We start from the raw sequence: 26,783 nt of genomic DNA on the forward strand, positions 1-26,783 counted from the left end.
GAGTCACCACGCCCAGCCAATTTAATAATAATTTAGAAAACAATGTGGCAAGTCTCAAAAATGTCTCAGTTAAAGTACAAGCAAAGTGCTCCAGGGCTTCAGAGGCCTGAGAGAACACAACTGTAGAGTAGGGAAGAATCAGAGAAGGCATCACAGAAGAGGTGGAATTTTTTTATTTTTTGAGGCAGGGTCTTGCTCTGTTGCCCAGGCTGGAGTGCAGTGGCACAATCATGGCTCACTGCAGCCTCAACCTCCCAGGCTCAAGCGATCTTCTCACCTCAGCTTCCTGAGCAGCTGGGACTACAAGCACGCACCACTATGCCCAGCTAGTTATTTGTAGTTTTTGGTAGAGGCAGGGTCTCACTATGTTGCCCAGGCTGGTCTCGAACTTCTAAGTTGAAGCTCTCCTCCTTCCTTGGCTTTCCAAAGTGCTCGAATAACAGGCAAGAGCCACTGTGCCTGGCCGAGGTGGAATTTCCCAGGGACCCTTCTCTCTTCTTTGCTGGCATCTACAGACTTCTGCCCATGGCTGTATGTATGCACGGACACAGTTAGTAATGACTCTGCCGGCAGGTATGATAGGAAGCCTCTTCTGTCACAGGTGAGACATATTGTTCCCAAATTCCTCTCCTCTCCAAAGTCTGACATCTGAAATTTCATGAGTGCTTCCTCTCTTTGACTTCAGGTTTTGATCCCTTGGGGTTTGTAATCCAGAAGGGAAGCAAACACTGGTCAGTTTTCAGGCACTTGTCCCACAGCATCAGTGATTACCTCAGATTTCCTCTTGGAGCAGGTTTTGTTAGGATGAGGGGAAAGAGCATGAGAGCAGTGCACACCTGGCCAAGGAGGGCGAGGCCCCACCCGGTGGGAGACCGGGAGCACAGAAAGGATGAGTGGCTGGGGCCTCTCTGAACTTCCCCATCTCATTGCCCTACCTGGCCAGGCCATGCATGTCTACACACACTTATGCTTGTCCACTCTTCAGCCTTCCTCCCTCCTTTTCTCTTCCTCTTCCTTTCTCTAACTCTTCTCCTGCTACCTTTTCCCTACCCTTCTTCCAAAGAGGCAGTGAGAACCTCAAAGACATCACATGGGGTCTGTCACGCCCCACCACATTGCCTGGGGCCAGAAGATTGGGAAGGCTGGCAATCCTAAAGCTTCTGTGTTGGCCAGGCATGGTGGCTTACACCTGTAATTCCAGCACTTTGGGAGGCTGAGGTGGGTGGACCATGAGGTCAAGAGATGAAGACCATCCTGACCAACATGGTGAAACCCCATCTCTACCAAAAATACAAAAATTAGCTGGCCTTGATGACGCGCAGTTGTAGTCCCAGCTACTCTGGAGGCTGAGGCAGGAGAATCGCTTGAACCCGGGAGGCGGAGGTTACAGTGAGCCAAGATCACACCACTGCACTCCAGCCTGGCAATAGAGCGAGACTCAGTCTCAAAAAAAAAAAAAAAAAAAAAAAAGCTTCTGTGTTGTTGTCCCGGCTTTGCCCCAGCTAAAATGTGTTTTGCTGACCAGACAGACATGCAGCTTTTTCTGTCTGGACCTCAGTTTCCCCTACTTGTAGAGTGGGTGGAACTCTGCCTCCACCACCCTTCCACTCAATTGGCTATGGAGGGAAGAGCACAAGACTTGTTGTCTTTACTATCTGTGGCAGCCTACAGAAGTCACTCAGTCTCCCTAGACTTCTGTTTTTCATATGGAAAATGTAGATAATAATAGCCACAAGTTTTTGCAGGGGTCAAGTCAGACAGCCTGTGCTCAGGTGCTCACCTAGCTCCCAGCCTGGCACAAAGCAGGTGTTCAATATGAGTTAACTGAAAGGTTCGTTGAAAAAATTAGGAATCGCAAGTGTGCGTGTTGCACGTGTCACATGTTCCACTGCATCTAGCACGGTGTTGGGTACGAAGTAGCCATTCGGTCAATATCCACAGATCAAACTGAACTGAAAACGGTGTGGAGAGGTCAGGAATGATTAAATTAGCTCACTTGTGTGTTGGCTAACGTCTCCTTTTTCAAGTAATAAACAATAAATAGTGTGTAAATCTGCTTATCCCCAAAAGGCGTGTGACGTGTGCGGTGAAAGTGAGCTGGGGTCCTCTTCCCCACCCCCAAGCTCGCTGGGCGCTCTAGGACGAGTCTCTTCCTCCTGCTGCATTTTGGGGAGCATCCTGCAGACGGCGCTCTCCCATCATCTCAGCCTCAGCCGAACTGGGCTGGGGTAGGGAGCGAGGGGTGAGGGGAAGTGTGAAGGAAAAACAGCCCCACGCGTCACTCACATATTTACATCTGAACTGTCAAAATAGTTATTTTTAAGTCGAGTTCCGTCTGCTGCGGGTTTAAAACTGAGCGGTGCGGAGGCGGGGACGCCCTGCTGCGGAGGGAGGGCGGCGGGCACGGCGGCCTGAGTGCGCGTGCGCAGTGCGCCTCGCCGGCTGCCTCGGGGGTCCCTCGGCCGAGTGGGAAGCTCCTGGGGCAATGTGGGCGCGGAGGTGTGCATGTGGAAGACCGGCTCTTCCTTTGGCCACTTTGCACCTAGCTGAGGAGCTGCGTAAACTGTTGGCGTCCGCATGGTCTGCCATTCCTGGTTCTCCACGGTGATGAGCGGCTTTCTCCTGAATCATAGGAAGCACGCATCCCATTCCAGGAGGGAGATCTGCCCTGTTTTTACCTCCTCTGACTTTGGTTGTCTACTCCTACCCCACTCTCCCACCCCGTCCCTGACAACCCTCCGTCTGGAAGTTCTCCATAGCCTCCCTCTATACTTCCTAGTTACAACTGGGGCCCATGCCCATCTCTAAAACAAGACTTCATGGGCTCCATTCAGATCCGGGTCTGATTTGAGGATGCTCCTCCCGCCCAGCCGTCTGCAGCACAGCCCTTCCTAAGAGGGAAGGAGCTGGGGGCTTCTACGGGAGCTGGTCCACATTTGGGCGGGCCTGAAGCTGAGGACCCTTGGGTGTGCAAGCAGCAGAGAGAATGACTTGGCCTTCTATGTGGCAAGAATTCATTTTTCTCTGCAAAGTGAGGAGCCTGCTGGTTTGACACTCAGGATGGTTCTTTCTCGCTCTCTCGATTGCTCTCTCAGGGGCAGTGGGATTTGAGACAGACGCTGGCTGGCCCTGTTGCCATTAATATGTGTCCCAGCCCTGTCCAATGTCTGCTCTGTAATGAGTAGTGTTTCGGAATGTCACCTCTGTTAATGGGGAAGCGGCACCTGTGCACAGCCGGAGCCACCTCTCTGTCTTCATTAGGCAGTCCTCGGCCTGGCTGCCGGCTGCCCTCGCTGGGTGACAGATGATGGGGATGAGGAGTGAGAGCAGCAGCCTCCTGCTGTCCAGGATTCATTCCCAGACAATGACCCCAAATGCCTGTCCCTGCTTCCCCCACCCCCCAACATCAAAATAGGCAGCCAAGAAAAATGCCCTTCTCGGGCAAGGTGCGGCAAGGACAGATAATAGCTAAAAAGCATGCTAAGGAGAGTAGAGGAGTCATTTCCAGAAACAGAGACCTGTGCTAGCCATTGTGATCTCTGGTTTAGATTGCATTTGGGGGTCTCTTCCTCCCCCCACCCCAGCTATCTCCACAGGCCACCTTTTATGCCTCTTCTAATAAATCTGTCCACCATGCAAAAGTCACAGTGTGAGGGCATAATGGTTGTTCTAATTCCAGATTTCCCTCTAGCCCAGACCTGCATATTGCCTCCCAGCAAAATCCTGATCCTTTTAAATCTCAGCCCTCATATCTGCCTGACACAATGCAGCATCGAAATGAGCCAAGCCACAAAAGGTCCTGAGACATTGACAGGGCTTCAGAGGACCCCTACCATCAGGATAAGGTCAGTCTTTGAAACACCACCAGCATGGATATCATATTCCTCTGGTTCAGTTCAACGTACCCACCCTCCCCACAAGGCTGTGTTAAAATAGTTGCAGCATCTCCTTCATCTCCTCCGCTGCCCAAGCAAATTAAACTGGACCAGAAGTGTCTTCCATACTCTCTAGGTCATTGGAGGTGGAGGTGGGTTGGGGCCACCTGTGGAGGGTAGGGGATGGTGGTGATGATCACTTGGAATTGCCTGAGGCAACTGTCTGATCCAGAAGCTGCATGGATAGCTGGTTACTTGACTGGGGCTGGTGGTGGAAGTGGCTTCCCGTTGCCAGGCCCTCACTTTGAAAGGCTCTGAGGGAGCCATGTGGAGATCTGGACTTTTCCCATGACCTCTCTTCCCTGTCTCAGGGAAGGGCACCTCTGTCTACTGAGATATTCAAGCCAGAAATCTGACTCATTCCTGACACTCTCCACTCTCCACCCCATTCTCAATCGGTCACCAAATTCTCAAATCCTGTTGGCTCTCCCTCCTAAATCTCCCTCAAATCTATTTCTCTTCATCCCCACCTAGTTACTTAGTCCAAGCCAGCATCTTTTCTCACCTTGCTCTCCAGTCTACCACCCTCTCTCTCATGCTATGCCAGCCTCCCTGACTTTCTTGCCATTCCAGGAACACACACATGGTCCTCCCTGACTATCTAGTCTAAATCAAAGTGCTTTCCTCCCAAGCCCTTCCCTGTCACATCAGTCTGTCTCGTTATCACATTCTGAAAGGTTCTTGTTCACTCCATTTGCTTGTTTGTCTGCTTTTCCCTCCTAGGACATAAGCTCCAGGAGGGCAGGAACCTCATTTGCTTTATTTAACCTTGTATTCACAGCACTAAGAATACTGCAAGGCATGTGGTAGGGTTCAGGAAATATTTGTTGAATGAATGAAGGAATGGTTTGCTGCAACCTAACGATACTCCTGTACCCAGTCCTGCACCCTTCCTCTCATCCCCTCCATAGCACCTCGAGGGCTCTTTCTCAAAGATAACTGTCATGGCATCACTCCCCAGCTCCAAGCTTTTGGTAACAGGATTGGCAAAATGTTGACAACAGTTGAAGCAGGGTGAGGAATATATGTGGGTTTCGTTATGCTTTGACTTTACTTGCTTGTAATTGACTTATGTTTGTTTTAAATGTTTTAAAATTATGGAAACAAAAAACCACCATAAAACCTTCAATGGCTCCCACTGTCCTTAAGATAAAGCCTAAGAGCTCCTTATCCTGCTTCCTAGGCCCTTGGCTGTCTGGCCCTCTGCCAGTCTTCCAGCCTCGCCCATTGCCAGTCACCCAATTGCCTTCCACACTCGGGATCCTCAGGAAGCATCCACACTTCTCGTTAGTACCAGGAACTGTTACAATGCTCTGGGACAGTTGTTTGTTTCCATTTCATGAGTATGGAATTGACTAGACAACTGTATGGCTGCTAGAAGGCCTTGTCAATTTGGAGAGCCTCCTGTAGGTACAGTCTATGTATCGGCCGTGAGGGTTTCCATCTCAGCCTCATTCCTTCTCCATTTTATGCTGCTACTTTTTCTGTCTTCTTTTGCTTCCACTTTTATTATCTTTCTGTGACTGTCTTCAGATCCCTGCTGGTACAGAGTCTCCTTTAAGCCATGGGAATTATACGCTCCTGGATTTTAAGGACAGGAATGGATGTCCCACAATGTCCTTGCCATCTTGGTTTGTGTGGTCTCCTCTTTCATGACATTGCTTCTTACCATGTGTGCTGCAGTGGAAACCCATTCCCTTGAGTGTGCACTCTGTCTCTCTCTCTCTCTGTCTCTGTCTCTCTCTCTCAAATGTTCTTTTGAGAAAAAGCAGATCCCGACTGGCCTTTATTATGAGAAGCTGCTTTCAGTTTCCCTGAGTTTCCAGGTAAAGGGGTGAGCTATGGTATCAAATGAGATGGGAAGATGCCCCAATCATGAGTGATGTCCCCTTGTTAGCAAGAATCCCAGTGCAGGACCCCAGAGCCATTTTGTCATACTGGAACCTTACTCACAGTTCACACTTGTGAGCACTTACTGTGAGCACTTATAGAAAACAGTGTTTTTAGCTCCTGAGATGTGTTAACTCAGTCCTTAAAAATTCTGGAAGGAATGTAGTGTTATGACTATATTTCCATTTCACAGATGTGAAAGCCAGGGTCCAGCTAGTAAGTGACACAAATAGAGGCAGTGATACAAAAATCCAGAATACAACCAGAGGCAGTATGACCCTGGAGCCTGTTCTCCTAACCACTCTGAAATTGCCTCTCAAGGTCCCCTGGGGCTTCCTGAGCTCCTGGTTAGTGACTCTGGTAATCGAAAGCCTCCCAGCATCTCCTCCACTACTGTTCATTATTCACAGAGACTGGGGTGAGGGGCCCACTTGGTCTCCCTCCCTGCCTTCTTTCTCCCATCCTGCCCTGCCTTGCTAGATTATTCTTCTTGACAGCCCTGAACACCCTCCTTCAGAGGCCTCCAGGGTGGCAACCCATCGTCAGCTGCAGAGGGCCCCAGACCTGAAGGATCCTGGAACCTGCAGGGATCTGTGGGCCTAAACACCCTCAGGGAAATCCTGGAGCTGTCTGCAAGCTAGTTCCACCATATCCATCCACTTAGCTAAAACGCATCCTTTGCTGAAGCCAGCCTGGTCTCATCCCCACTTCTACCCCCAAGCCTTGTTCATGATATGCCTTTGCCTACAATGCCCATCCTTCTGCTTCCTGCCAATCCAGACCTTACCTGTTCTTTAGGTCCCACTCTGAGTTCTACCTCCTCCAGGAAGCTTTCCTGAACAACACCACCCCCAACCAGGGGAGATTTTTCCCTGTTTCTGACCTTCTTCGGCATTTATGGCCACCACTGTATTGGTATTTGATTATGAACTTTCACTTCTTACCTTTGCCCATGTGTGTTTCTGGTTGGTTTCTCCATCTAGAATGTAATCCATTTGAAGAACTGCATCTTATATGTTTATCTATCCCTGTGGGTTGTCCAAAATTTCTTGCATGTGGTTTATGTATCATAAATCTCTGTATGCAGGACTTACAGGATACCAGGAAAGGGGCCCCCAAGCTCTTGATTTACCGGCATCAAAGGTCTGATTTGCCTTCATGACAGGACAGGAGGCTAGGACCATTTAGGTTTTAAGCAGCAGCTCAGAAAATAGGGCAGATGGATACCTTCCTAACTTTGTATAGCAGGGGAAGTGTTCCTTTAAGTGTACTCTTCATGGGAGTCCAGTGTGTAAAGCAGGTTAGGGTGGAGTCGTTCTGGCTCCCCTGGAGTGGAGCTGCTCAGTGTCCCCCACCCCTCCATGGCAGCTCCAGGCACTACGGAGGAGACCTTGGGACTGGAGTATCATAGTTCCAAAAATTGCTAGGAAAAATCACATCTTGCTCCAGATTAAAAGAATTTATTAATTTGGATTATGGAAAGGAGAAATTATATGCACTCATTTTATTAAAAGCATTTTTGCTATTATGTTTATAGAATGGCAATTAGGCAGCGTTTTCCCCTTTGTTATACACACTTGTTGGTTTTTTTCCCTCCATCAACCTTGTTCATGCCTCATGCTTTTGAAGGGAAGATGCTTCTGCCAGAACCTTCAGTGCATTTGAGTAAAGGTTCTGTTTACTCTTTAATTTACCCCATTACACCAGCAGCTCCTTGAGAATCGAGTCTACTGGGCCTTACTCGTTTCCTCATCTGTAGCCTTGCAGGGTGCCTGGCATGTAGTAGGTGCTCAGTAACTGAACTCCCAAGGGGTTTGAGTCTTTAATTATACAGCCACCTCTCAACGAGCTAGACCCGGCTCACGAGCTCTGCGGATGATCCATGGTGAATTTTAATGTGGCGTTGGCATCCTCCTGCTGCTCAGCTTAAGCCTGAGCCACTTCCCCGTCCTCCCCCTCCCCACCTCCCCTTTTCCCCTGCCCAGCTGGCGTGGGCTCAGAGAATATTAGTTAATTTTAATATTAGCCTAGGAAAGATTAATTAGGAAAGCAAATTTGCACTAAAAGGTGTAATTAATTCCGAAGCCAAACAGAAGAGAGTTACGGATTATCTGCATTGCTGCTGCCTTCAAGTAGTGTGGATAATCAAGGGTTGACTAGACAAGTGCAGAATAATTTTTAAAGTGTCAGTGCTGTGTAGACCAAACTCCATATGGTTCCTTATGTAAGCAAGCTCATGCCTGAGACAAAAGATTTGTACTGAGATGGTGCCTATGCAAGTGAAGTGAAGAGGAAACACATAATCAGCCATCCTGTTGTGGCTATTCTGCCTTCTAAATCATTCATGAATCGTGTATCTTCCTCTCTAGTCCTCCCCCAAATGGCATCATCTCTTTTCTAGACTGTTGTAGTAACCTCCAAGGAGTCCCGTAGCCTCCAGACTGTTCCTTACCAATTCATCCTCCACTCAATATCAAACTAGGTGTAATTATACCATGAGCTACTTATAAACCTCTACGTGTGCCCAGAGGTGAAGGCAGAGCCCTTAGCATGGCACACCAGATCCTTCACAAATTGGAAGGATCCACCTATTCAACCTGGCTCATTTCTCATCTCGCTTACCACGTCCTAGAATGTCTGTCCCCAGCCCCTTGTTTATAGGGAAAACTGTTGCTCGTCCTGGAAGTCTCAGCTTCAACGTACCTTTGGACCCTTACGGTTCAGATTCTGGGCTCCTGCAGCATTCCTTTAACACTTTATCTTATTTTTTGTAGCTATTTGTTTCCTTTTCTCTTTAAGGAAACTGTGAGCTCCTTGAAAGAGGGGCTATAGCTTTTGCATCTTTGTATTCTCCTCTACCTCTCCTTGATTTAGGCCAAGCATAACCCCTATCCCCCAGGAGATGATCAATAAATAATTTTTGAAAGAAATTGATCAGCTAATGATTTCAACAATGATGCCAACCAGATCAGCTCAGTGAAACCCAAACTTCTCCCTTTTCCCTGCAGTCAGTAGTAAATTCGGCCTGAAATGTCTGGGGAAATGCCTCCGCTTTCCACTTCCTTTTGCCTGCATAGTGGAGGCTCAGAGGCAGGTGGCTTCAGGAGGAAAGTTATCTGAGAATGGTGAGTGATGCGGGCTTTAGACTGACAGCTGCTGATCTTTGCTTTAGTTGATTTCTCCTTTTGCAAATGGTATTGGCAATTGAAACTGCAAATCTACTATCTTCTCCCCTATGTAAATTGCATTTACATTTAAATTGTGCATTCTTCCAAAGAATGGGGTTAGTAAATAACTCGAAGATTAAATTTGAGGAGAGGAAATTGTGCCCCACGTCAAACCTGAGACTGAAGTGACATCTGGCTTTTACTATTTCCGTTATTTCAGTTTAATAACAGCATGTGGCATTAAGGGAAGAGAAACTGGATCTACATTTTAATGAAAGGAGGAAGCTCTCAGGGTTTGGATACCTTATCATGTTGAATACGTAGTCAATTGGCAATTAAAACTTGCTTCCCTCAAGAAATGGAATAAAATATCTTTGCAGCCATGGGGAGAGTGAAAAACAAAAAACAAGCTAATGCTCAGGACTGCACAGATAAAACTGAGGGAGATGGTGTGCTGCAAACAATTAAACCAAATATTTCAGGATAGCACAGAGTACAGGAATTCATAAATGGAATAATGCTGACAATAGAATCATAACTATGCTGGTGGATTTTCAAGAGAATAATTTCAAGCAGAATAGTTTGCACATGATATAGGGTTCAACCCATAGATGTTGATTGAAATCATCTGATTTAATCCTTTTCAACCTAGCTTGTTTTAAGCCCCAGAGATTTAACCAAGAAAATATTCTAGAAATGTCTGTTTCATCCCAATAGTCAAACTGTTTAAATGGAAGCAGTTCCACCTGCTGGCTGCTTTTTTGTTGAAAGCAATTCTGGGAAATGTAAACAAAATGCTTGTGCATCCTAATAACCCAAGCCTATCATTTATTTGCTTTGATGGAAACAAATGTGTCAATTTTCAAAGTCTTTGTTTGGTGAATGCAATGTTTGGATGTTGGTAAATGTTTGCATTACATGTTTGTTTGAAAACTGATGCTCTATTCAGAAACTGTGGAGCCATAGCCCTCGGAGCCACAGCCTGGGAGACTCAATAGCTTTCATAACCATCCACCCAAAGACGTTCAGCTCTTTCCCAGAATCTGGAAAGGACTGCAACTATAGACTCCCATGGGCAAGCGTAAATGAGATGAAGCCTCCTGAGGAAGATACTGGATGTGGGAACTTTCTGGGGCTAGGGCTCATGAGTAGAATAATGGAAAACATTTATATAATGCTTTCTATGTGCCAAGTACTTTATATGTATTATAACTCATTGAATAACATAGCCCTTTGAAACAGGTACCATTTTTATTATCCCCCGTTATGGACAAAGAAGAGGAGACACAGTGAAATTAGTAACTTACCTGATGTGAGGTCACCCAGTTGGGAAATGACAGAACTGGGATTTGACTCTAAGCAGCCTGGCTCCCCTGTCCTCTTCACCCCTTTCAGATCATTCCCTCTATCCCTGCAATTTAATGAAGGCATTGCTTTTTCTCACAGTTACATTTTGTCTTGCATACGTCTTTAAAATCTAAGCAGTCTTTCTTGAAAGATGCAGGTTAATAGTCTCACAGATCTTTCCTTAAACAAAATAAGGCAACACCAAGTAGGTTTTTGCAATGTAGATGATAATATCTGTCTCAGCTGTCTTATAAAAGTGTCCAGAGGATGAAATGAGATGATATGAAAATGCTTTGAAAAGGGCAAATCCATCAAACTTCTGCAATGTATTATTATTTATCTGCCCTCCATCCTGATTTCTTGTTTTCTTAAATGAATAATCCTTAACAAATTAATATAGGTTTCTTCCACTTTCCTATTTTCCCTGGAGTATATGGTCAAATTGCCCAACTACTAATATGGGCCTTTTAATGGGTGGTCTAGACACTTGAGTTTGTTTGATTTCTCCTTTCTCTTCCTGGTTTCTTGACACCATTTGGTTTGGTAGCAGCTCCTTACTTACTGTGCATAATGATAACTTCTCCGCATCTCTTGACATTTTATCATGGCAGTGTGCCTATGAAGTCGACCAGTACCTCCTTCTGTTTGAACTTAGGTTCAATTAATCATCTGATTTGCACATCAATCTGTTGCTATGGGGGTTACTGATGTCACACTGTCAGTATTATGATTACCGTAATATCTAACAGGCAAAAAGGGACTGGTTGCTAGTGGAAACCTCAGGGTGAAACTCACCCAGCTTTAGTAACCAACTCGATTGCATAGACTTTAGATAACCATGTGAAGGGGTAAGTGAATTAATCATCCAGTTGGATTCCATTTGAATATTTTTCTTCCATATGTGTGTTCCCTCTAGGCAATTGTCTAGTGTCACTTGAAATTGATGAGGGCTCTATTGGAGGTTATTTTTGGGAAGCTGGTGAAACAACAGACAGCTGTTCTCAGGAACAAATGTCACAGAATCTGCCGAAGCTAGCTTCCAGTAAAAAGGAAAGAAAAAAAATCTGAGGTGCTGAGGTGCATTGTCCTTTTTCTTCCTAGCATTAGTTTGTTTCCCACTGGCCTAAAAGTGTTAAGTCAGTTTCCCAAACACACAGAAAAGGAGGAAACTAACATTTACTAGGTACCTACTATGTGTGCTAGAATGTGACTCTCTTTAAAGCATTGCTTTAAAGTAGAGAACTGTCAAACTAGGTATTCCAGAACAACCCTATTATATATAACAATTCATGACTTTTTCTAGCTTGTATACAGTGTTCTTCCTAATTGGACATTGACTGATCACCAACAAAAGCAAAGTCATTATTTAAAATTGGTCTAGATCCTCCTACGCTGAATAATTATCTTGCTGTTGTTTTCACTGCAGTATTAAGCCTTGAAACATGATAGAAATGTGATACAATAAACTCCAAAATTTAAAAATCTCTGTTAAAAGGTTTGACAAATGGGTCTGTCTTTTTGCGGATTTTGTTACGTAGGTAGAAGGGTCAACTCTGGGAGATCAAAGGATCAACTGGATAAAACTGATTGAACTTGAGGTTGTGCAGATTTGGAAAGCCATATCAAGATTTGCATAAATCTATATGAATCAATTTGTGTGCCAGAGAGTGAATAGCTGACTTTTTTTCAAATGCCAATTCAGCAATTACTAAGTCTGCTGGCGGTTAATTAAAAACTACCATCTTGTTATGTTCAGAGTTAAATTACAAGTGTGAAAGCTGCTACTGTTTGCAATAACTGAATGCTCTGTACTCTCTGTCCTGTCATCAAAAGGAGGGCAGGGATAAATAACTTTTATTTAACTCAAAAAAAAAAAAAAAAAAAAACCTCTCAGCTCTTTCATATTTAATTAAGTTCTTATCTTCTCAGAGCTTGAGTTTTACTCAGAGTTCCTGAGCAGTAATGGAAATATCTGTTTATTTTGTCCAGAAGATTTTTCTCATATTCATTGAACAGAACAGTTATAAATAATTGAGCCCTAAAGACACTGGGGAAAATGACACCCATCCAGAGTTTTACAATGGAGGCAACTAATCCTGGCAGGGATTTATGGCAGAAGTAGAAAGTGCTGATTTTTGCTTTATTGCCTGTGCACCTAGGAGGTTGGGGAGATAGGGTTATAAACACTTACGTGGATTGGTAACATTTTAGTACTTATTTGTAAGGTTGTCTTAATGCATTTAATGTTTTGCTATTTCAAGGATTCTACCATCAGAAAAGAGGCCAAACGTCTATCACCATGGTGGATGTGAAGTGTCTGAGTGACTGTAAATTGCAGAACCAACTTGAGAAGCTTGGATTTTCACCTGGCCCAATACTACGTACGTACAGTATGCAGCAAATATTAGAGACTTGTCATTTATGGTTTATAAACAACTTACAATAGAAGAAACATATGCAATAAAACCATTAAAATAGAAATAGGAACATAGAGAAAACAGAAAACCACAAGAGGGAAGAGGCAATAAATATACCCAAATCCTATTTACAGATTAGGATTGGGTGTTTGTCTTACTGCAACCTCTGCCTCCCAGATTCAAGGGATTCTCCTGCCTTAGCCTCCCAAGCAGCTGGGATTACAGGCATACACCACCACATCGAGCTAATGATTTTGTATTTTGCAGAGACAGGATTTCACCATGTTGGTCAGGCTTGTCTCGAACTTCTGACCTCAAGTAATCCACCTGCCTTGGCCTCCCAAAGTGCTAGAATTACAGGTGTGAGCCACCACACCCAGCCCATGGATTGGGTGTTTTTCATCAGTGAAAAACCAGTTACTCTTTATTATGTGGTTCAATTTTTTTGTTTTGTTTTTAGTATGTAGACCTTGTTAACTATTTATTTATTATCTATATTCCCCATAGATAGGATGCACAGCCTTGTCTGTCTTCTCAGATGTGTCCAATGCCTGACTCTGTGGTTAATCCATACAGGTATCACCTAAGTGTTTGTGGAAACGAAGGAAGGAGTTGAACAGCTGCGAGTCTACCTCGTTTAAAAAGCCATAATTGGGCAGGGCGCAGTGGCTCATACCTACAATCTCAGCACTGGGAGGCCGAGGCGGGTGGATCACTTGAAGTCAGGAGTTCAAGACCAGCCTGGCCAACATAGCAAAACCCGTCTCTACTAAAAATACAAAAATTAGCCGAGTGTAGTGGCGCACACCTGTGGTCCCAGCTGCTGGAGGGGCTGAGGCAGGAGAATCGCTTGCATCTGGGAGGCAGAGGCTTCAGTGAGCTGATATCATGCTACTGCACTCCAGCTTGGGAGGCAGAGTGAGACCTTGTCTCAAAAAAAAAAAAAAAAAAAAGCCATAATTAACCAATAATGTAAGGGATAAGAATAAAAATCTGAATTATGAAATACCTTGAACCCAGTAGGCTCATATAAAAAAGAACAATTTAATTTGTTCTCCAAATTCTTCCTCAGCTTCCACCAGAAAGTTGTATGAAAAAAAGTTAGTACAATTGTTGGTCTCACCTCCCTGTGCACCACCTGTGATGAATGGACCCAGAGAGCTGGACGGAGCTCAGGACAGTGATGACAGCGAAGGTACTGTCATAAGCTGTACTGCTAGATAGCAACTTTGCACTTGTTAATACCTTGTCCGGCATGATTTATGCAGGTTTAAACGGTGTGCAGCCTGACCCGTGAAATAGCCATGTGGCCTCTTTGCACAGAGAGCCTGGAAAATAGGCCCCTGGGTGTAAAAGGAATCTGTAACTTCACATCTGTATTCATGCCAGTGACTTGACTGGGTGGCAAGTTGGGGGAATGACTGCTCAACGTGCATGCCCTTTTACTAACTAGAGCCAAATGTGTGGTGATGCCTTAAAATCAGAAATTCCTACAGGTAAATTTTGGGCCTCCTTTGAGGTCTCAACCTCTGCTTTCCTTCAGTTGATAAATCTGACCATTATTTTGGGGGGATTAAATGATTTTATGCCTATTAAGAAGGATGAACCACAGTGATGGCTCCCACCTACATGAAATCCTAGCACTTTGGGAAGCCAAGGCGGGTGGAGCACCTGAGGTCAGGAGTTCGAGACCAGCCTGGCCAACATGGTGAAACCTCATCTCTACTAAAAATACAAAAATTAGCTGGTCATGGTGGCACACACCTTTAATCCCAGCTACCTGGGAGGCTGAGGCAGGAGAATCACTTGAACCAGGGAGGCGGAGGTTGCAGTGAGCCAAGATCATACCACTGTACTCCAGCCCAGTGGACATAGCAAGACTCCATCAAAAAAAAAAAAAAAAAAAAAAAAAAAAAAAAAAAAAAAAAAAGATGAACCACATTATACTTCCCTGAAACCCCTCCTATGCTGACTGCCCTCCTGATTTATATGACAACTGACAGCAACTGGTCTCTTTCAGGTCACAGAATGTGTAGGGAACAGGGGTCTCCAGGATCTCTGGGCTTTGCTGACAGTGGCCTCTGCTCCGGGTATACCATTCTCCTGCAGTGGTTTCTAGCTTCAGGGATCTTAGGGGAATGGCTTGGAGATTCCCACAGTACATTCCAAGGTGTTTCCATTCAACAAATATTTATCAGGAGTTCTCTATGAGCCACAGTAAAATAACAGGAACTACCATTTATTGAAGGCCACCAGTGCAACCTGGGCCAAATGCCCATCGTCCCATTTAACTCTCACAGCACTTGGCAGAAGCTCAGAGAGGCCAAGTGACTGGCCCAGCATCACTGAGCTCAGAAGCAGCCCCAGAAGATAAGCATGCATTAGCATGGGCCATGCAGAGCAGGACCAATCTGTCTTCATCACCACTCTGTGTCCAGCTCCTGGAACAGTTCCAGGCACATACCAGAACTCAGTGTATGTTTGTTGGATGAAAGAAAGTGAGAGAACTGAGATTTGTACCCAGTCTGGCTCTCCAAATGTTGCTCTTTCCACTCCATACCCTACATTTTTCTCATAATTTCTATTGTGAGGATGAACACATTACATTTTTTTTATCGTGTCTGATCTACAAAAAAAAGGACAGTATCATATAGTTCAAATTAAAAACTGGATAAACCATGCAAGTGCCTGGGGCCCTCTGAAAAATCCCCTTATCCCGACATTGGAGGTGGCACAGATACTGAAAGCTTTCCCCAGGGGTTAACACTGCTGGCCTCACTTGAAAAGGATGGCAAGGTTTAGGGATAAACTTCACTGGCCCTTGAGCAGGCAGTTAGCATGGGGGTACCTCAGGGAAAGTGGCTACCCGAGGCCTCTCCTGGTTGTAGATTGTGTTCAGAGTCCTGTCCCAGATCCAAGCCTGCTTCTGTTTCCTGCCCTGGGGAGGGGCTCAAGAGACCAAACCAGCACTCTGGTGAAAAGCAGTGCCAGGTTTAAGATCTCAAAACTGCTCACGACTGCCCAGGACTTCAGGTTAAAGCTATAAAACCAAGCTGTTGTGGTCTCAGTCCCCGCTATCCTGGGTCCCAGCATGTAGCCCTCCACAGAATTGCGTTGATGCTAGGGCTAGGAGAGAATTGGTCCTTCCGTTTGTAAGGTTTGCCACTGCTTTAGATTGTACCTCCCTGATCTAAGCCAACTACGGGCCATCAGGTCGAGGTGGAAGTGCTGATTCAGTCCTACCTTTGTAATGCAATTCTGTGGTTGCCACACGCAGCAAACCTAGTTCGCCAAGTTAGGTTTGAACTAGATATTTGAATTTGTTCATTGGAAAAGTCTCATAGCCACTGGTACCATTAGAGTGGAGGAGTTGTAATGAACTGGAGTGGGGCATCCTATGGACTCAGCCTTCTCCTTTCATGGAAACACCTAGTCCTGGAATGGGCTTGTAGTGGGGGTGGAGATGCAGGGAGCCCTAGACCTGAGGCTGAGCACGAGGTCATCCAAACAATCAGTGGGTTTGATTTTTCTCATTTTCACTCATTGACTCTCTTGTCGGTGGGCAGACATAACTTTAATTATCTAACTGCTTTCAAACTTTCCAATTTTTTTTTTTTTTTTTTTTTTTTTTTGAGACAGAGTCTGTCTTCCAGGCTGGAGTGCAGTGGCATGATCTTGGCTCACTGCAAGCTCCGCCTCCAGGGTTCATACCATTCTCCTGCCTCAGCCTCCTGAGTACCTGGGACTACAGGCGCCCACCACGCCCGGCTAATTTTTTGTGTTTTTAGTATAGACCAGGTTTCACCGTGTTAGCCAGGATGGTCTCGATCTCCTGATCTCGTGATCCGCCCGCCTCAGCCTCCCAAAGTGCTGGGATTACAGGCTTGAGCCACTGCGCCCAGCCCAAACTTTCCAAATATTTTTGACTCAGAGACCTCGTTTAAAATGGATGTGTAACTCCACCATTCCTTCAGGTTTATCAAAATGCTTCTTTGCAGGCTAATTAATAACATCGTTTTCTGTCCCTAGCAGTTCCCCCGATTTTAAAGGCTTTTAGCACAGGTCCGGCCTTGCCTTCCCTGGGTGCCTTTTTGGATCCAGAAGGAGAAAATCCTCCCTTCCTATCTTGGCATTCAGGAATGCATAGGGCTTACAGCTGGTTCAAAGGGACAATGACTAGACTGCAAACAGCCACCCAGATGAGCAGCCAGCTTGTGTATTTCTCTCGGAGGCATGCAAATATGACAGGCCTTATTCCCAGAGGAAGGCCTAAGTCTGTTTCACGAAGGCTGCTGCAGCTCAGAAGAAATGTTCTTTTCCATCAAAAGGGCCATGTGAATTTTCGTCCCCTTGCAAAAATGTCCTCTGATTGAGAGAATTCACCCTGATGATTGACGTTTATTCTGTTTGCTAGCTCAAATGTTCTCATGGCCTATTTTCCTTTTGTTTCCCATGATGCAGAGCTTAATATCATTTTGCAAGGAAATATCATACTCTCAACAGAAAAAAGCAAGAAACTCAAAAAAGTATGTACCATTCTAATGCCTGAATACTTAATACCCATATATCAAAAACAGGAAGTAGCTCTGTTCATCTGTATTAAGAAAGGGGATAGCAAGTTACTACATTCTGTTATAGTGGTAAAATCCTAGTTTAAAGAAGATCATTTTAATGCAGGTTTCTGTATGATGAAATGATTTCCATGATCTAGCAGAGGACCCAGAATGACAGGGTCCCTCCTGCCCCTTCTTGAAAAAGCCACCATTTTGCTTCTCCCAGCTGTCACCCCCCCACTCCCCATTTTCACTATCCGTTGTTTACGTTCACATATAGCACTGAGCTCGGTTCTGGGCCCACAGCAAACATAGATTAAATGTGAGTTTCCATCCCGTTCGCTTTTCTAGCCCCTGAGATCTGGCTTCTACCCCCAGCACCGTATTGAAGCACACAGCCAAGTGTGTGAGGGTTACAGGTTTTGGGGTGACACCTAACTGGCTTAGGATTTCTGCCCTCCGCTTCCTGGAAGCGTGACTTTGGGGAAGTCAGTGAACAGATCTAAGCCTCCTAGCACAGTTTAACAGCAGTGCCTACCTCACAGGGTGGATGTGAAGTGAAAGGCAGGTAAAGCTCTGAGCATCAAACACAGCCCATCATTAGTGCTCAGTAATGAACTCCAAGGTGCCAACTCTAGTGACTTTTTCTGTGTTTTGACCTCTGACCCTTTTTATTTGGAGATGGCTGCCTTCTTAGATTTCAGAATTCTGCCACTCCTTGGTTCTTGGTTCTGAATCCCTGTTTCTGTTCTGACTTTTTGTCTTCCTCTTGGCCCCTGATGTGCCTGTGCCTGACACCTCCTACTTCAGCCTCTGCTCTGTGTCATTCACTCACCCACTCACCCCCTCTTTGTGGCCCCCACACACGCTTCTCTCCTGAGGCACAGGTCTGCATATCCAACTGCCTACTGGGAAGCGCCTCCCTTTTCCTTCTTTTTCCCTTCCTTCCTCACTTCTTCCTGTGTTCATTTGACAAATGGTTACCTAACATCATGAACATTTTGTGGGTTACACAGACGTGTTCGCACTTCTCCCCATGGTTATCCCCCTGTACCTCAGGCTCAGGATGTCCAGGACTGACCAAGCACATTTCAGGCCACCCTGAACCTGCATCTATGGCCTGGGTTTATCCTGATGGTTCCAGCATCTCCCCACTGTCCAGGCTCAAAGCCTTGGAGTTATTGGACCGCCCCCTCCCTGCAGCTCTTCACATACAAAGAGCTGCCAAGTCTTAGGGATTTGAATGATTTTAAAAAATTCATCCCTTCTCTGTCTTCTTCCTACTGCTATCCTAGCTTGCAACTACGTTATTTATTTATTTACTTTAGAGACAGGGTCTCATTCTGTCACCCAGGCTGGAGTGCAGTGGTACCATGATAGCTCACTGTAATCTCGAACTCCTGGGCTCAAGCAATACTCCTCCCTCAGCCTCCCAAGTAGCTAGAACTACAGGTACACTCCACCACACCTGGGTAACTAAAAAACAATTCTGGCCGGGCATGGTGGCTTACCCCTGTAATCCCAGCACTTTAGGAGGCCAAGGTGGGAGGATTGCCTGAGCTCAAGAGTTCAAGACTCAGCCTGGGCAACCTAGGGAGACCATGTCTCTACAAAATTTAAAAAAAAAAAAAAAAAAAACTGGCAGGGTGTGGTGGTGCGTGCCTGTGGTGCCAGCTACTTGGGGGGCTGAGGTGGGAGGACTGCTTGAGCCTGGGAGGTTGAGGCTGCAGTGAGCCATGCATGATCACACCACTGCACTCCAGCCTGGGCAACAGCATGAGACCCCATCTCAAAAATACTTCTCTTTTTTTGTGTGTGTGTGTAGAAACTCACACTGTGTAGGATCTCACACTGTCGCCCAGGCTGGTCTCGAACTCCTGGCCTCTAATGATCCTCTTGCCTTGGCCTCTCAAAGCACTGGAATTACAGGCATGAACCACCTCGCCCAGCCTCTGTATTATTACTTTATTTGAACAATTGCAAAATACTCCTGTGTTTGCCTCTAACTTTTCCCAATTCCAGTTCAGATCTACAAGCAGAGATTTAATCATGCCACTGGCTTGCCCAGAGACTTTCAAAACAAGATGCAAACTTGCTATACACCATGAATCAACTCTAGTATCTCCTGTAACCTAATCTCGCTCATCATCCAACCCAACAAATGCTCACCTTGTTTCTGCACCTCTCACACTGTCTTCCCATGAACCGTTACTTCAACTGTTCTTTATGCCTGAAATTCTTTTCACTCTTCTCACCCCCTACCGCATTTTTCTTCCTGTTAAAACCCTGTGATCTTTTAAGGACTATCTCAATGGCCACTTCTGTGAGTCCTTTTAAAATGGTATTAAGGTGGGCAGATCACTAGAGGCCAGGAGTTCGAGACCTGTCTGGCCAACATGGCGAAACTCTGTCTCTACTAAAAATACAAAAAAAGTATCTGGGCATGGTGGCATGTGCCTGTAGTCCCAGCTACTCAGGAGGCTAAGGCACAAGAATCACTTGAACTCGGGAAGCAGAGGTTGCAGCGAGCCAAGATTGTGCCACTGCACTTCAGCCTGGGTGACAGAGTGAGAGGAGACTCTCAAAAAAAAAAAAAAAAAAAAAAAAAAAAAAGGCATCTTATCCCGGGCAACGTAGTAACACCTCATATCTACAAAAAAAAAAAAAAAAAAAAAAAAAAAAAAATTAGCTGGGCATGGTGACACACACATGTGATCCCAGCTATTCAAGAAGCTGAGGCCGGGCGCGGTGGCTCACGCCTGTAATCCCAGCACTTTGGGAGGCCGAGGCGGGCGGATCACAAGGTCAGGAGATCGAGACCACGGTGAAACCCCGTCTCTACTAAAAATACAAAAAATTAGCCGGGCGCGGTGGCGGGCGCCTGTAGTCCCAGCTACTCAGGAGGCTGAGGCAGGAGAATGGCGTAAACCCAGGAGGCGGAGCTTGCAGTGAGCCGAGATCGCGCCACTGCACTCCAACCTGGGCGACAGAGCGAGACTCCGTCTCAAAAAACAGACAAACAAACAAAAAAAACAAAAAAACAAACAAAAAAAAAAGAAGCTGAGATAGGAGGCTGGCTTGAGCCCCAGAGTCTGAGATCAGCCTGGGAAAGATGGTGAGACCTCGTCTCTACAAACATTGTAAAAATTAACTGGACATGGTGATGCACACCTGTGGTCCCAGCTACTCGGGAGGCTGAGGTAGGAGAATCTCTTGAGGCTTGGGATGTCAAGGCTGCAGTAAGCCGTGATGACGCCACTGCACTCTAGCCTGAGTGACAGAGCGAGACCCTGTCTCAAAAAAGTAATACAAATAAAAATTTTTTTTAAAATGGTATTTTATCCTCATTTAGTAGCTATCACAGGGTCTTGCACATAGTAGGAACTCAAAGCTCACCTCACCAAATCTACCAAACAGCTCCAACGACAAAAAGGTTAGTTTGCAAATATGGTCTAGTATTTAAACTAGTTGCTAAGTTTAAATAAATGAAAAGAAACCTTCAAGTAAACATTGCCACATATGCTATAGCTTCAGCTTCCCATTTAAACATAATTCAAATGTGATGAAGTAATTCTGATATCATACCAAATTTTCTGAAAGTATTTTTTAACTTCCAAATACCTCATTAAAGGAATCCTTTCCATTCAGTAAACCTCGGTTCTGCAGAAAACCCTTTAATATAGTTCCTACAAAGTTGCTACAGCAGTAAAAGCAACCTGAGTATTGAAAATGCATCAGGTAGGACCAGTGGCCTTCAGTCTCCGCTTTACATAAACCTGAAGTAAAACCACATCGATATTTTGAATTGGCAATAGAATTAAATAGGAAGTTTGTGATGGCCTAAAATGTTTTGATTTGAAGGATTTATATAAGCCATTTTCATTCTCAGAAGGGCCTCAAGACATCTCTTCATCCTTAAATCTGAAAGTAAATGTAAATAAGCATTCACATTTCCATGTAAAAGGTGGTAGAAGGTGTGTTTATTGAGGCACTTGTCTAACACTATAGACTTTTTTTTTTTTTTTTTTTTTGAGACGGAGTCTTGCTCTGTCACCCAGGCTGGAGTGCAGTGGCCGGATCTCAGCTCACTGCAAGCTCCGCCTCCCGGGTTTACGCCATTCTCCTGCCTCAGCCTCCCGAGTAGCTGGGACTACAGGCGCCCGCCACCGCGCCCGGCTAGTTTTTTGTATTTTTAGTAGAGACGGGGTTTCACCGTGTTAGCCAGGATGGTCTCGATCTCCTGACCTCGTGATCCGCCCGCCTCGGCCTCCCAAAGTGCTGGGATTACAGGCTTGAGCCACCGCGCCCGGCCCCACTGTAGACTTTAATTACTTAAGAGCATTTGTTTGTACCTAACAGCCTTCTGAGTGCCTAGCTAGGTAGTATTTGCATTTCTTTGAAATACCACATTTTCCTCTCATTTTTAGTTGGTTTCTAGTGGAATACAAGCCACTTAGAGATTTGGAATATGCAATTTCTGGACTCTGTTTAACACTGTATGTGTCTGCTTTATCATGTCACATATGCAGCCCATTGGATTTGGTCGTTAAAGCCACTCATTAAGCCAGGTCAAAATTTTTTTTAATTGGGGATTTTTTCATCAGAAAGACACTAGACGCAGCTTATGCTACCAATAACGGAGTGGGACATTAAGTCAGTATGTGTAACTCAGTCTCTAAGTGCCCTTCTACCAAAGAGAGGAAAATGGGATTTGGAGTTGGTTGGTAGGGAGGCAGAGTAATCTACAATGTCAGGCTACATAGGGTAGGCTTTGAGTAAGGTGGCCGTATAATTGATCATCTCTACCAGTATGCTTTTGAAAAGGGACACTAACCTGAAGGGATGCTGGAACATCAGGAGTAAACTGGGACTATATGGGGCAAATGAAGGCAAATGGGGACATACGGTCCTGGGTTTGGGAGCAGTTCCAAGGGTGGAAGTGTTTATATCTGTGCCCCATCTTCAGAGGGCTGCTGCATCCAACAACCAGAGGGCAGCTGGCCCTGGGAGGTGGGTACTCCTGAGCCCTCCTGGGCCACCTGGGTGTTTCTTTACCCTCTCCCATGCTCATCCCTGCCGGAATCTCAGTTTACTCTGTTCTGCCAGCCTGCATGCTCTCTTCTCATCTTCCCACCCATCCTGCACATTCTGCAGGTCTGGGCCCAAGAATCAATCTTTCTTTTCCTTCCTTCCTTCCTTCCTTCCTTCCTTCCTTCCTTCCTTCCTTCCTTCCTTCCTTCCTTCCTTCCCTCCCTCCCTCCCTTTTCTTTCTTTCTTTTCTCTTTCTTTCTTTCTTTCTTTCTTTCTTCTTTCTTTTTCCTTCCTTCCTTTCTTTCCTTCCCTCCCTTCTTTGTCTTTCTTTTCTTTCTTTCTCTTTCTTCTTTCTTTTTCCTTCTTTCCTTTCTTTCCCTCCCTGCCCCCCTCCTTCCTTTCTTTTTTTTCTTTCTTCATTTTCCTTCTTTCCTTTCTTTCCCTCCCTGCCTTCCTGCCTTCCTTCTTTCCTTCCATCTTTCCTTTCCTTCCTCTCTCCCTCCCTCCTTCTTTTCTTCTTTCTTTCTCTCTCTTTCTTCCTTTCTTTTCCTTCCTTTCTCTTTTCTTTTCCTTCCTTCCTTCCTTCCTTCCTTCCTTCCTTCCTTCCTTCCTTCCTTCCTTCTTTCCTTCCTTCCCTCCCTCCTTCCTTCCTTCCTTCCTTTCTTTTCTTTCTTTTCTTTCTTTCTTTCTTTCCTTTCTCACAGAGTCTCATTCAGTTGCCCAGGCTGGAGTACAGTGGCATCATAACTCAGTGCAGCCTTGACTTCCTGAGCTCAAGTTAACCTCTGGCCTCAGCCTCCCAAGTAGCTGGGACTACAGGCACGGGGCACCATGCCCCACTACTTTTTCATTCAGCCTCCACCCCACCCTCTGCCCAGGTGCTTTTGCTGCAGGCTGTAAAATGTTGAAGATGAAAACCCACGCTTTGACTCCTCTGCATTGAATTCTATGCCAGGCATCTGGGGGCAGGGTGGGGCAGGGGAGTTACTCAGTCCCTGTTGGCTGAACTGAAAGGAGCTTTCCTCTACTGATGTTGATGATCTCTCTCTTTCTGACTTCCTATTATGTACCATATACTTTGTCGCTTAGATGTACCTTGATGTAGTCTCTTGAGAGATGATGCTTAGATCATTGTGAATGGATGACCATTCAGGGAATGGTTGCAACAGTTTCCACCCCTGGGTCTCAGCCTATGAGTCAACAACTATTGAGTACAGGATATTGTGCTAGATTTTCTTGAGGAAGAAAATAAGTAGGGAAAAGGCATAGATCCGATCATGAAGAAACTTGAAAATGAGCTCTGGACACAAAGAATATGTGTATCAAAAATAACAAAGAATATGTGTAACACAAATATGGACTCTGCTGGGTACAGTGGCTCATGCTTGTAATCTCAGCACTTTGGGAGGCTGAGGCAGGAGGATCACTTGAGCCCAGGAGTGCAAGACCAGTTTGGGCAACATGACAAGAACCCATCTCTACAAGAAAAATAAAAATAAATGAACTGGGGGCTGGGCGCAGTGGCTCACACCTGTAATCCCAACACCTTGGGAGGCCGAGGCAGGCAGATCACCTGAAGTCAGGAGTTCGAGACCAACCATGGCCAACATGGAGAAACCCCATCTCTACTAAAAACACAAAAAATTAGCTAGGCGTGGTGGTGCATGCCTGTAATCCTAGCTACTCCGGAGGCTGAGGCAGGAGAATCACTTGAACCTGGGAGGCAGAGGTTGCAGTCAGCCGAGATCGTGCCATTGCACTCCAGCCTGGGCAACAAAAGTGAAACTCTGTCTCAAAAATAAATAAATAAATAAATTTAATTAATTAATTAACTGGTCATAGTGGCATGCAAGCCAAGCTACTCAGGAGGCTGAGGCAGGAGGATTACTTGAGCTTAGGAGGTTGAGGCTGCAGTGATCCAAGTTCATGCCACTGTACTCCAGTCTGGACAGCAGAGTGAGGCCTTCTCTTAAAAAAAAAAAAAATTAAAAAGACTATAGAGCCAGACTGCCTGGGTTCAAATTTCAGCTCTACTACTAACTTGGACAAGACACTCAACCTCTCTATGTCTTAGTTTCCTCATCTATAAATAAGCTTAAGAACAGTCTCAACCTCACAGTGTTGTGAAGATTGAAATATGCAAAACAGAGTAGTATATGTATATGTGATATGAAATATGCAAAGCGGAATAGTATATGTATATGTAATAAGAGGCAAGTACAAATAAGAGCTATTATTATCATTAACATTATTGTTACATAAAAAGCATGTTATTTAATTACCTGTAGTACAAAAAAATATACTTAGTGAAAAATAACATTGGAAAACGAATCTTCAGTATTGAACTTCTAAGTGCCACAGAATGTGATTTATCGAGTGCCTACAGATATATTTATAGAAGTAAATATACAGATATAATTAAAGATTACTTTCTGTAAGCCCTGAGTGTTGAAAGAAGCAGACTGAACTTTAAAAAAAAAATCATATGCTGGCCAGGCTTGGTGGCTTACGCCTGTAATCCCAGCACTTTGAGAGGCTGAGATGGGTGAACTGCTTGAGCCCAGAAGTTGGAGACCATCCCGGGCAACATGGTGAAACTCTGTCTCTACTAAAAATACAAAAAATTGGCCCGGCATGGTGGCACACACCTGTGGTCCCAGCTACTTGGGAGGCTGAGGTAGGAGAATCACCTGAACCCAGGATCTCAGATCACACCACTTGCACTCCTGCCTGGGTGACGGAGGCCTTGGTTTTTGTTGTTGTTGTCTGTTTGTTTAAGTCATGTGCCCTCCCAGTATTTGAGACTCCTCTTTCTTAATCTTATACTTAAATTTAGCTGAGCTTGATGGCTCACTCCTTTAATCTCAGCACTTTGGGAGGCCAAGGAGGGAGGATCACTTGAGCCCAGGAGTTCGAGACTAGCCTGGGCAACATGGCAAAACCCCATCTCTACAATAATTACAAAAAAATTAGCTGGGCATAGTGGTGTGCACCTGTGGTCCTAGCTACTCGGGAGGCCGAGGTGAAAGGATGGCTTGAGCCCAGCTCGAGGCTGCAGTGAGCAGTGATGGCACCAATGCACTCCAGCTTGGGTGACAGAGTGAGATCCTGTCTCCAAAAAAAAAAAAAAGAAAGAAAGAAAGAAAAAAGAAAGAAAGAAAGAAAGAAAGAAAGAAAGAAAGAAAGAAAGAAAGAAAGAAAGAAAGAAAGAAAGAAAGAAAGAAAAAGAAAAAGTTATTAAATCTTTCTCCACACCTCTCGAAATATTTTCAAACTTACAGAAAGTTGCAGGAATAGTACAAAGAGCACCCACATTCCTTCCGCTCAGGTTCCTCAGTTGGTACCTTGTATCACGTTTGAGGAGTGTGTGTGTGTGTGTGTGTGTGTGTGTGTGTGTGTACCCTACCATTTTCTCTTTCTGAATGATTTGAGAGCAAATTGCAGATATGAAGCCCCTGGGCTCCCCAGTAAGTATTCTGCCCACCAAAGGACACTCTACTACATAACCACCATATGACCCTCCAGATAAGGAAATCCACACTGATTCAATGCTTCCAGCCAGTACTGAGACCCCATGCAAGTTTCACCAACTGTCCCAATGATGTCTTTTTGCTTTTTCATCCACAACCACTCCAGGAACACATGCTCCCTTTAGTTGTCGTCTATTCCTTCTCCTTCGATCTGGAGCCATGGTGCCTCAGTCTTTCCCTGTCATTTCTGCCCTTGACAGTTTTCAAGAGTACAGGCCTTTCATTCTGTAGGGTTACTAGGAAATCTCTCTACCCACAAAACACTTCTGATGCAAATGTGTGGGGTTTTTTTCTCATGACAACCAGTTCTCCAACTCTCCAGACAGTAGTCAGGTGTCCAACAATTCAGTAGAATTCTGACACTATAGACCTGGAGTTAGCGTCAGATCCCACAGGTTAAGGGCCTCAGTCTCACAAGACGGCCCCCACTTAAAATGCCAATCTCAAGTCCTGGGTCTCCCATACTTCTAATTGACTCGCAAAAAATCAAAGGTTCCCACAACACCTTGGATTTGCTAATTTGCTAGAACAGCTTACAGAACTCAGGAGTGCTCTTTCCTTACTAGTGTATTTTAAAGGATATAGCTCAGAAACAGCCAATGGGAGAGATGCAGGGGGCAAGGTCTAGGTCAAGAGACGCAGAGCTTCCATGCTTTCTCTGGGCGCGCTGCCCTCTAAGTACCTTAATGCGTTCACCAACTCAGAAACTCTCTAAACTCTGTCTTTTAGGAGTTTTATAGAGGTCCTGTTACTTAGGTATGATTGACTAAATCATTGGCTATCGGTGATTAACTCAACCTTCAGCTCCCCTCCTCTACCTGGAGGTCAAGGGGTGGGGCTCCAAGTTCAAATCTTTTTTTTTTTTTTTTTGAGAAGGAGTCTTGCTCTGTCGTCCAGGTAGGAGTACAATGGT

The 26,783-nt window shown here is 45.2% G+C and overlaps 1 protein-coding gene across 2 annotated transcripts in view; it reads left to right on the forward strand.

Annotated features, from left to right (window-relative positions):
- The window catches only part of LEMD1 (LEM domain containing 1), a 113,431-nt gene that overhangs the window by 66,700 nt on the left and 19,948 nt on the right, over window positions 1–26,783 (forward strand). The window contains exons 1-4 of one of the 2 annotated variants that reach the window (XM_050764350.1): window positions 11,108–11,187; window positions 12,601–12,720; window positions 13,829–13,951; window positions 17,218–17,282. In XM_050764350.1, coding sequence (XP_050620307.1) covers window positions 12,639–12,720; window positions 13,829–13,951; window positions 17,218–17,282 — 270 coding nt within the window. In that variant the 5' untranslated portion in view covers window positions 11,108–11,187; window positions 12,601–12,638. Of the gene's footprint in view, window positions 1–11,107; window positions 11,188–12,600; window positions 12,721–13,828; window positions 13,952–17,217; window positions 17,283–26,783 lie in introns of those variants that run through there. The other variant, XM_050764340.1, reaches the window with a different exon arrangement.

Source organism: Macaca thibetana, chromosome 1 (assembly GCF_024542745.1).
Source record: "Macaca thibetana thibetana isolate TM-01 chromosome 1, ASM2454274v1, whole genome shotgun sequence".
Lineage (NCBI taxonomy): Eukaryota > Metazoa > Chordata > Mammalia > Primates > Cercopithecidae > Macaca > Macaca thibetana.